Source organism: Sorghum bicolor, chromosome 1 (assembly GCF_000003195.3).
Source record: "Sorghum bicolor cultivar BTx623 chromosome 1, Sorghum_bicolor_NCBIv3, whole genome shotgun sequence".
Taxonomy (NCBI): Eukaryota; Viridiplantae; Streptophyta; class Magnoliopsida; order Poales; family Poaceae; genus Sorghum; species Sorghum bicolor.
The window spans coordinates 5,940,530-5,951,739 of record NC_012870.2 but is presented as its reverse complement, the minus strand read 5'-3'; the positions used below and the strand labels follow the sequence as shown (position 1 = coordinate 5,951,739).

Sequence of the window (11,210 nt, the reverse complement as noted above, 5' to 3'; positions counted from 1 at the left end):
CCACCGTGCTCTGACTGTCACGGAATGAAGGCGGACGCCATCGATGGCCGTCGGAGCAGCAACCGCACCGCCCGGCCGCCGGGGCATTCCGGGGAGTAGCGCCATGCCTCGCGCATGCGTTCTGGCCTTCTGGGCTTCAGTAGAGAGGCTGGATGGAGCGGCCGAGCGGGTCCTGTCTGGCCCAATTAGCACGCCAGTTATCGGCCCATCAGGCTTAGCACACAGTAAATTTCAACGTCACATCCCAGCCCAAGACAACGACATCGGTCTTCCACAAGGTTCCAAATTCCTCCTCCCCGGAAAAGTCGTCAATGCCAGGAGCACACAAGTGAAGTGACAGCAACCGCACAACAACAGTCCATGACAAAAATGCCGCAGCTCAGCTGCTGCCATCAAGCCGCCCACGGTAATCGCGCGACTCCGTCTCCACCCACCGGCTCCATCGGCAGTCGGCACCGGGCTTGAAACTGCCTGCCACGGCCACCTATCGAGCCCAAGCGCGTGTCATGGATAGTAACCGACTGATAATAATAACTATCCTGCTACTCCTCCGGTCCTCTCCCCTGGATATCGCGGTGGCCTGTTGTTTTGGAGTGGAAAGCGGCAGCGCCTCCGATTCTGTGTGCCGGCCACGGAAGCATGCCCGGGTTCGCACCGGTTCCATGGGGGTGAGTATTCGGCGCAAAAGACCACGCTATAAGTGGCACCAGCACTCGTGCTACTTTCCCACACTCCAAACACATCTCCGGCCAGTTTTTGCTATCACCTGTAACTGTAACTTTCGTTCTCTTCCTGCTATAGCTCTTGCTACGAATCTACGATGTCAGGCCTGATCGATATTTGGACGCTGGAGCGGGAGCGGATGGTCCGGACCGCCGGGGCCGCGCAGGCGTCGTTCTTCAGGTCGGTGGTCTCGCTCGGCGGAGGCGAACGGCAGGGACGACGCGACACGGCTCGAACGGAGTGTGGTGGGGGGAGTACCAGTAGCGCCGCTAAGCGCTGCGACGGAGTCGGTGCCGTGCTCGTGGACGCTGCGGAGAAGCAGGCGGCTGCGTCTGCTGGTAGTAGCCCGCCGGGGTTCGTCCGAGAAGACGCTTTCTTGTCCATCCTAGTCGATTGCTTCGGCCAGTAGATCTTCGTTCTGAACATAGGTAGTATTATGTATGTTAGCTGTATGTCCGACTGCTTTTGTGTCATTGTGTGGTTCTTGTAATCTTCTGAAACATCGATCAAAGAGTACATCAAATGATGTTTGTAATTTTCTGAAAAACACTGGTAGCAAGGTCTGATGTCTCAGAACATTAGAACAAGTTCGTTTACATGTGCTGGAAAACAACGAAGACCGATCGATATATATAGGGTCCAAGTGGAAGCAAGAAGCTGTAAAGTGAAAACTCCTCGATCACCACCACTCGGCTAAACGGGATATTTGAACTCAGAAACTAGTCAAATATCTTTACAAGCAGAGTCGCAGAGATATATTACTTGCTGGCTTTCAAACAAGATCTAGAGGTATAAGAGATGGCATAGATGCAAGAAGGGATATTTGTCACTTACATGTCAGGGTTTGACTAGCTCAGTTCTGTTTGGAATGCTGTCATGTAAAGTTGTACTGATCACTGTAACATTTTTTGCATAATTCATTCATGTGAAAATTATTTCTGCGTTGAATGGCCCTCAAACACCCTCACAAACAGTACATCGTCGTAGGCCGTTACTTCACCTGCCATCGATTCCCCGAATCAAATACTCCGCCGTCGCCTTGCGGCCGCCGGTTGCACCTCGCTGGGCAAGTCCTTCCCGCCCGCTCGGCGGCGCGGCATCGGCCGCCGATCCGAATCCGTGCGCGGAATCAGGAAATATATCCCTCCGTCGTCCGGCCGCGGTCCCGCGGCGTGGTTAGTTGGCACCAGCATATCCATCACCGCGCGACCCGCCACACCGCCCGCGCTCGGATCCCTGAGCGACCACCACCACCACACGATGGCCGCGCGTCACATGGGCGACGGCGAACGAAGGCGTGGCCCCGAAACAGGACGGCGACGACGGCGACAAGAGGCGTCTGGCTTGGCTGCCGCCGCATAGCGCCGAAACCGTTTTAACGTTCGTCGACTATTCCCTCGGTTCAGCACGCGTACCCCGCACGTAGTTTCTGCCCGTGGAGCACGCCGCGCCTCCAGAGTCCAGACCCCGGTCACCGGGCGTGTATTTGTATAAGTAGAGCCGCGGAGCCGCGCGGCTAACAAAGCAGCCAAGTGGCGAAGAGCCTGCTTTAATTTGTTTCGAGTGCGTTGAGCAAGGGGACCTGTGTGTGACGGCCTCGAGTAGTGCAGTTTAGTGCAGGTGCAGGGATGGCTGGCGCGGTTGTTGTGTGGCTGGGGGCGTTCGCCAGGAGTGGGAGTGGCCAACCGGAGGCGGGCCAGGCTGCCGAGGCGGCGGAAGCCGACCGCCGGCGCCAATTCGGGGGAGATGACGACGGCGATGGCGCGGCTGCGAGCGTGAAGAAGGGTGAAGTCCAGGAGAAGAGGAGACGGAACAGCGGCGTGCTGCTCTCCGACTCGGAGACCGTCGTGTGCATGCTCACGGACCGCTTCGCTCCGGCGTGACGTGCGGGGAGCGCGGCGGTGTTGGTACGTGCGCGCGTAGCGTACATACTGCAGGGTGTAGGTGATGCACGGTACATACAAAGGAAGGATGGAAGTGTCCTTTCTTCTTGAACCGTAACGCTGTGGCTAGCCGTGTCGACTGTATCATATGGTTTCATTTCTTTGATTTACAAGCGAATAATTCTTGCTTAATTAACATCTCGTTCTGTTCTTGGTTCTTCGGGGAAAGAAAAACATATCGTTCTGTCGTGCATTGAGCTTCACTTCTCTTTTGACCCATGCCGCTAGCTCCTGCCACTGCCGTTCGACCGCGGAGACGCAACGTACTGATGCATAGGTAGGAGTCACAGATACTTCCCGACCGATGGCAGTTGTCTGTTGGCAGTGCCCGATGTGTCCGATCTAGAGGTATGATCGAGAAGCATTTCTCACCCGCGGAGTTGTGGTGTTTCTGCTCCGAGGATGTGCGTTATTTGTTCCGCGGCGCGGCCCTCTATGATTCGCAAGCCATCTATATCATATGATAGCATGTTTGTTTTAATTTATCAGCTATTGAATGATGTTTTTCTCTCCTACTAAATTAACTAATAGTATTTTCTATCATGATTTATCAGTAAAACGAACAAATCAATATTTGGACTTGTCCAATCGAATCTTTGTATTTCTGTTGGAATAATATATTTTTCAGAAAATACTTTTTAGATGAATTTTGATTCTAGTACTAGTATTGGTATAACATGCTTATTCAAGGACGGGACACGTGACCTATATAGGCGAATGGGTGAGGTGAAAGAATGCAATTTGTTATTTTGGCTCTATTGATATATTTTTTATAGTACCTCTATTGATATAATGAATTTTGACCGTCTCAAAATTTAATTAGTTTGACTTGAAATAAGTAAGCAATAAGCATGGAGTAACAAGCTCTCACGCACGCATTCCATATGAACACATTCTAAAGCCAATAAAACAATAGATGGCATAATTTATCCATTCGTTTTATCAATGACCGTCCGTTCGAGATGCCCTAGAGCCTGTTCGTTTGAGCCAATAAAACAATAGATGAATTATTATCTTGTACTCTTATAAGACAAAACCTCACTACCTATTTCTCTCAACATGCAAGCTATTCAACTAGCCAATCCATTATCACACGCAATTAAAATCCACTAGCTCATTCAATTGTAATATCCACATTGGTAAGTCACCTATTTCTATGAACATGCAAGTTGTCCAACTAGGCAATACACATTCTAACCTATTTATATTCCTTCTTCATACCCATGGCAACACGTAGGAATTCTCCTAATTATTTATGGTTTCACAAAGAGTCTCAAATTTGGCAGGCTTAGTTGGGCCCAAATTCGCTTTAAGCTCGAATCCACATGGTCCAACCAAAAGGCCGAAACGAGTCTAAAATCTTCCTTGCTCTAGAAAAAGGCCGAAACTGGAGGACAGTGGCTCTGTACTCGTCTTGTTCAACTTCTCGCTCAAGGCAGAGAGAGCCTTCTTCGTCCGGCAGCCGCCGAGCCCGAGATCCCTGCACCGCTGCCCGACCGCCCGCAATGGAGTTCGCCTTGGTCGAGAGTGAATCGTTTTCGCCTTCCTGCCCCACGCTCATCATGGTTTGAAACCCTAACGCTTTGAGCTCCCACTGATTATTTCTGGAATCGAGTTTTTGTAGTATTTTAACTGATGCCCTACGATTACGTTTGGTCTTCCGATCACCCGGCCGCAGCCAGCGCTGTCGATTGGCAACGTGGGGCAGCTCGCCGTCGACCTTCTGATATCCTCGGCGAGGGCGAGGCGGGTGGCCTACCTCGACGAGCCCTCCGTGCTGCCCTGCGCCGGCAACGACGCCTTCGGCCCTGACGCCGTCGGCGACCTCGCACTCGCTCTTGAAGGTTGGGTGCTCGATCCTTGTTGTCCCTCTGTGCTTTTCCTACCTCCTGTTTGATGTACTGTTTCAGCTTTGCTGCTTGCGTTCCTTCTGTTAGTCTCTTTATTCCCTGAGCACCAACTGTTCGATGAAATGTGCTAGCGCTCTGCTGGGGCTGGAAACAATTCTTCTGTGCGCACAAGTTGTCTGATGGCGTAACCTACTAAGTTCCAATTGGAGTACAATGGTCCTTTGTATTTTTCGTTTAATCTACATACACCTTAAGTTATAAACATTCATCGAGTCTGTGTTTGTAATGTTGATACACAATCTAGACTGACCACCTTTCTCTCTTCCTCTTGGCAGCTTATGAATCTACATCTCATAGGCTGGCTTTCATTCAGCAAAGGTCTCCAGTTATTACAGTACGTTGATCTCAGCCTTTAGTTGTGCGGTGGTAATTGGACCCTGTTTACTTCATTCTTGTGTAAATACCTGGAAAATAGATGCAACATTAGCGCCAGTGCGCCACTGTATCTGATAACTATATTCCGTCTTGCTTTCTTAAATTACACCATGCGACTTGCAAACTTATAGGTCATAACTGATTTCTTTTGGAGATATAGCAACATGGTTATTGCACTACCAATCAAAGTTACATTGTTAATTTTTAGTACCTTTAGTTTAGTCTTGTGGTCTCAGTGCATACAATTCCTGACTATTTCATGATTATACCAATTTTCCGTTGCCAATATAGGGGATGATGGTTTCATTTGCAAAAAATGTTGCTGATTTCATAAGCAGCATTGGGAAGAACCATATTGTCATTATTTCAAGTTTAGATTCTGGAAAGAGGAGGGTAATTGATGCATCCAGGTAACTGAAATGTCTAACTGCAGCAGTTCTCTTAATAGGATTGATTCTTTGTCAATGTTGATATCATTAGTTAACAATGTTTTATATTGTAGTGACATGCAGGTGTATTACCTTTCAAGTTGCAATGAAGATGGTTCTGATCCAGAATATGAGAAATTGGGGTGGAAGAAGCTTGAGGATTACAATCCATCTCACAAACGTTGGAGTTATCTTGCTAGCCTAGTTGAGGGTGGTGCTCTTTCAGAAGATATGGATAATGATACTGATGAGATGACAATAAATGATTACTATGTGAGCCTGCCATTTGCAGCACTCTTCTCTGCCTGCAAGGTGTCTGATTTTGTTTCAACTTGAAAAGATTTTATCGCTTCAAAACTTGAGTCACTGTTATAATATCTCTTTATTTGTGATAGGCTAAAGGCTTGAAAGTTTCCTGTGTACTGTGCTACTGCTCAGAAGGCGACAACATGCCAGAATCTTTCCAGTTAGCTGAGGCAATATGTAAACTTCTAGGTCATGACCTTGAGAAATTCCATGGTACATTTCTATACCACATTAACACATATTCCCTTATTTTCTTGATGATTGAATTCACTAAAGATACGAAAAGTGTATTTCCATCTATTCATCTGTTGTCAGACTGTTTGCCCCCCCCCCCCCCCTAGCTCGATCCTTTTAGGATTCTGTCATCATAAGAAATGTTTGGGTAGCCTTCTTAATTGACTTCTGTGTGCATACAGGAAATGGGCCAAATGGGTGGATCGTTCCCTTGTCATGGAAATCAGTTTATGGACCACCACCTGATATGTCCATCTTTTAGTGTTGAATTATGATCTGGTAAGTCAATTTTGTTATTGAAAAGGGAGCTCTATATTTCATGATGTCTATCTGTGTTGTCATTGGCTACAAATTCAAACGATTCACTTACATCCAGTGACTTTGGCTCACAATGAGTTTTTGATGTTAGAAAAGGAATGAAAATGAGCTTATATATTCTACATAATTGGATTTACTGAAACATTCTGCATATATCGAACATTCTTTTGCAATATTGTTATTGATAACTAGATACGAAAATGGGCCTTCTTTTTAAAGATAATACTCCTATTATGGAATTTTTCTTCTTTTGTTTACAAGTCCTCTGTCCAAATTTAGCAGCTATCCTTTCCTTGAAGCATAAAATTTCAGTTAATAGAATAGTGTTAGCACAAATGGCTAATTGTTTTCACCAATTTCTGAATTATGCTGAACTGAACAATTATTCATGGAAGATTAACAGCTACCAATGACTATTGGACTGCGTAAATTTGATAATCCTACCCAACTTCATCCACATTAGCAGTAGCCATCAACCATTTGTCAATTTGTTAATGGGTTTCAAGGCCATGTCTGTTATGATACTATGGTGACATGTTGCCATAATGAATAAGGCAATTGGGGTGGTCCAATAGCACATCATTCCTTGCGGCCCATGATTCAGTATTAAAGAAAGCAACAGTTGGATCAGCATCAAGCCATTCCGTATCTTCTATGTCTTTTGCATAACTGACAGCCACTCTAGAAAATCTTGGCATGTGAAAATTCTTTGGTAGTGGTGCTAGCAAATAGCATAAGCACTCAAATATTTATTTTTTTAACTTCTAATGCGGAGTAGGTATGCTAGCTCAATTATCTGGAGAGCGAATATAGATGATTGGTTGTGGACGGGGTTAATTAAATTCATCATTCCATTATAGATGTCCTAGTTTTGAAAAATTCCAATACAAGTCTGGACAACCATTGACCATGATTTCAGCTATAACTTGTTTACTGTCAGTAGAGTTTGTTATTGCCTGCCACATGTTATTTTTACTAATGTCTGTCTGACTGTTGACCCTGATTTCAGCTGGAGTTCTTTTATCTGTCAGTAGAGTTTGGTGTTACATCCCACATTTTTTTTTGTTTCTTTAATCGCGACCTTCTTGCGACCTGTTCTGTTGGTTCATAAAGTTTCTTTTTTCTCAATTTTATAGGTGAAGTTGCCATCATGGAAAATACTGAGTTGAATCGAGGATGTTGAACTCTTACATTAGAGATTAGACCATGTACCAGAAGTATCCAGGAATGTGAGTTTCAGGCGTTTGTGTAGAAGTATCCAGGAAGGTGAGTTGCAGACGTTTGTGGTCAGTTGGTAAAGGATTGACACTTGAAGTGTGGAACTGCTCGAGGCACCATGATACTTAAACCTTGAATGCATCAATTGGAATATTTTCGTAACTGATACTGTGGCTGCTAAGAGTCAGATCTTTGTCAATTCAGGTCTGCTAGGGTGGTTACGCATGTTGCTTATCATGTTAACTGATACTGTGGCTGCTAAGAGTCAGATCTTTGTCAATTCAGGTCTGCTAGGGTGGTTACGCATGTTGCTTATCATGTTCCATTTCTATTCCAACCCTGGAATTCCAAGCTTCCCCTCTGCCCGTTTTGCCCTTTTGGTTTGGTTGATTTTGATGTGGTGGGAGAATCTTTGCTAGTGCGTACCCCTTTATGAAAAGTTGTCACTGAAAGGTGGAACTGTTAGGCGAGGCAATTCCGTTAGCGATGCCTGGTTGCCTGTTCATTTTAGCTGCCTCCCCGAAGGTATGGTATGGTACCATTACGCTTTTATAAGCCCTGTAGTACATATGACATGTAAATAGAAGCTGAAGTTCTCCATGCCCTGTTACATGGCTGCTTGTTCCTATTTCAAGCGGTGGCCGTACGGTTGCTCCTATTTCAATGGGTGGCCGGTCGGCAAAGCTGCCCTGCCCCATCGAGGAGCTCGTGATCGCATGAACGCCCTACAGTTTCAAGTGCAGTAACCTTTTTCCCAATCTCGCAGAACATTTTTTCGGCGCTTAATCCATGTAGTAACATTTAAAATTTGTGTATTCCAAGGAAGAAAGGCAAGATTCTTTAATTGCTGAAATCAGGACCATCGGTCAATGTCAGGTCAGTTCGATCACTTTCCAGCTGTTCAACTGGAAAATGGTGGTACAAGGCTACAAGCAAGCGATAAACAAGGTTCAGGCCTTGTTTAGTTCAAAAAAAATTTGGAAAATCGACACTGTAGAACTTTCGTTTGTATTTGACAAATATTGTCCAATCATGGACTAACTAGACTCAAAAGATTCGTCTCGTCAATTTCGACCAAACTGTGCAATTAGTTTTTATTTTCGTCTATATTTAATACTCCATGCATACGTCTAAAGATTTGATGTGACGGGAAATCTGAAAAATTTTGCAAAATTTCTTGTGAACTAAACAAGGCCTTACGATCCCAACTAGACTGCTTTGAGAAACCAGCTTTTGTGGCCATTGTCAATACAATAAACAGTCACAGAAGGCTTAAGCCAATAATGATAATGCAACAACTAATCCACTCCATGGACCCCAAGAGAATGAAGTGTTGGTAGGTTTGGCGTTAATCACTACCAATAATTTGCAAGCCCATCCGCCTGATTAATAGCAGCCGATGAACATTGTACTTTGCCATCACTGTCCACCTACGCCTACTTTATATCTCGGTCCATTTTACATTGATGGATCCGTCATGGATAAGCAACATGAATGAACAGCAGGTTCATGTCTCCCTCCGTCCTAGATCGCTAGCAATTTTTCTGACATCAAATCTCCAGACACCGAAGCTCCCTAGGAAAAATGGTCTCTCATTTTACTAAGAATAGACATTTTTGTTATAGCTGACGATCACACAGTATCACGGCACTAGGAAAAAGGAAGGATTTGGGGGTGGGGCAGACAGACATGGACAACGCAGTATATCCTACGGTAAAGGAAAAAAAAAAGGGTAGTGCACGTGCCCGCCTCCAGCGACTTTGACGGGCGATCGATCAGAGATTCAGAGCTCAGAAGGTGGCTTTCTTGAGCGAGGTGATGGTCACCGACGACCCCAGCGCGGAGGCGCCGACCTGGACGTCGAAGGAGTCGTAGCGGAGGAAGAGCTCGGCGACGAGGAGGCGCGCGATGAGCACGACGAAGTCCTTGCCGGCGCACTGCTTGTCCTGCAGCGTGGGCGACACCGTCTCGGGCCCGTTGGACCAGACGACGTGTCGAAGCAGCTGCGCGCCATCCTCGCCGAGGAACCTGTCCGGCACGTACTCCTCGGCGCGCGCGAAGACGCGCGGGTCCTTGGTGGCCATGGGCTGGTAGCCGAAGAGCATCTCCCCCTCGCGGACCTCGAAGCCGTAGTCGTGGCTCTCCACCACCATGTCCCGCTTGGCGCGCCCGTACTGCATCGCCACGGGGGGCTCGATCCGCAGCGCCTCGTACACGGCCGACTTCACCAGCGGCATCTCCGCCAGCGCCTTCATGGTCACCTCGCCGCCGTGCGCGCGCACGGCGTCGCGCACCTCCGTCGCCAGCCGCCCGTGCGTGCGCGCGCCGGCGCGGCCCAGCCACTTGACGAGCGACGGGAACAGGATCTTCATGCCGCCGAAGGAGTTGAAGCACATGGCGAACAGGATGTTGTGCACCGCCTCCTCCCGCGCAATGCCGAGGCGCTCGCCCTCGTCGACGACGCTCCTGCCCGCGTCGCGGAAGAAGTCGGCGAGCCGGTCGTAGTCCTTCTTGACCAGCGCCGGCGGCAGGCGGAACGAGTGGAGCAGGGAGTCCTCGACGTGCTTGGGCAGGCCCAGGCTGAGCAGCGGGCTGAGCTGGAACAGCACCCACTTGGTGATCAGCTTGGGCCCGTCGCCCTGGAGCGCCGACTCGGCGGGGTCGCGCCCCAGCAGCGCCTGGCAGAGGAAGGAGAAGGCGGCGGCGTCGTTGTAGTGCCCGAAGTCGGCCTTGCCGACCCTGGCCAGCTCGTTCTCCATGTGGCCGAAGAGGTCGCCGTACACCTCGCGGAACTTGGGGATCACGTGCTGCCGCCGGTGCGACAGGAGGTAGAAGAGGAGCGTCTTGAGCGGCCCGTGGTTGGGCTCGCTGGGGTCGAGGTACGAGAGCACGCGGTAGCCGCCGGTGAGGTCGGTGGAAGGCATGAAGGTGCCCGTGAAGAGGTCCGTCTTGTCGACGAGCGAGGTGTCGAAGAGCACCGGGAAGGAGGCGGCGTCGAGGAGCGCCACCACGCGCGGGTCGCGCGCCACGAAGGGGCCCGGCGGCATGTTGAGCCGCACCACGGTGGAGCCGTGCGCGCGCACGCGGGAGGTGAAGAACCCGTCCCGGCCGCCGGGACCGTAGAAGTACTCGAACCGGTCGCGGATCGCGCCCAGCACCGGCAGGCCGTAGTCGCCCGGCACCTTCCGCAGCGGGAGCCGGCGCTTCGGGGACACCACCTCGCGCGGACGGTCGGTCGCCGACGCGGTCGCCCTGGTCGTCTGCCGCCGCAGGCGGGTGCGCGACGACGGCGCTGCCGGGAAGGAGGAGAGGTAAGTCGCCGTGGCCATCGTCTCTTGATCTGCTCGCGGACCGGCGCCGAAGACTGGAGCGAGTGCCGTGTGGAGTGGCGCCAGGCGATGTGGTTATAATAAGGCGAGCGTGTCAGTGCTCAGTACTACTGGGTGCGTTTTAAAAGGGTTTGGGTTGGGAGGAGGGGGGAAGAAGGCAGTTGTCCGTCGGCTAAGCGCGTCAGGGTGAGAAACGTGTGCCATTTCCGGCGGTGATCCGGTAGCGAAGTGCGGCCGGCGGGTGGTGGGCTGGTGGCGCGTTATGGATTCGTGATCCCCGGGCGCCTTCACGGTCACCGGGGACCTCCCGGCCGGGCGGCACCAATGCACGTGGCGAAATGGGTTGCAGAACGTGGAATACTTTAAACAGACTCGTAGGCCTATTCATTCAGGATGCATGCTACTCTCTCCCTTCAAAAGAAACTT

General features: G+C 49.5%; 3 protein-coding genes across 3 annotated transcripts; 2 read left to right on the top strand and 1 right to left on the bottom strand.

Moving 5' to 3' along the window:
- On the top strand, nucleotides 516–1,664 carry LOC8086185. Its single transcript, XM_021461277.1, has 2 exons — nucleotides 516–668; nucleotides 802–1,664. Exons 1-2 carry the CDS (start codon nucleotides 640–642, stop codon nucleotides 1,130–1,132), a joined length of 360 nt encoding a protein of 119 aa, XP_021316952.1. The 5' UTR covers nucleotides 516–639; the 3' UTR covers nucleotides 1,133–1,664.
- LOC8083969 (proteasome assembly chaperone 2) lies at nucleotides 4,055–7,907 on the top strand. Its single transcript, XM_002466348.2, has 8 exons — nucleotides 4,055–4,231; nucleotides 4,345–4,510; nucleotides 4,852–4,910; nucleotides 5,243–5,361; nucleotides 5,454–5,691; nucleotides 5,775–5,898; nucleotides 6,102–6,198; nucleotides 7,374–7,907. Exons 1-7 carry the CDS (start codon nucleotides 4,172–4,174, stop codon nucleotides 6,179–6,181), a joined length of 846 nt encoding a protein of 281 aa, XP_002466393.1. The 5' UTR covers nucleotides 4,055–4,171; the 3' UTR covers nucleotides 6,182–6,198; nucleotides 7,374–7,907.
- LOC8086184 (allene oxide synthase 1, chloroplastic) lies at nucleotides 8,779–11,210 on the bottom strand. The gene has a single exon (XM_002463784.2). The coding sequence runs from the start codon at nucleotides 10,782–10,784 to the stop codon at nucleotides 9,246–9,248; it is 1,539 nt and encodes a 512-aa protein (XP_002463829.1). The 5' UTR covers nucleotides 10,785–11,210; the 3' UTR covers nucleotides 8,779–9,245.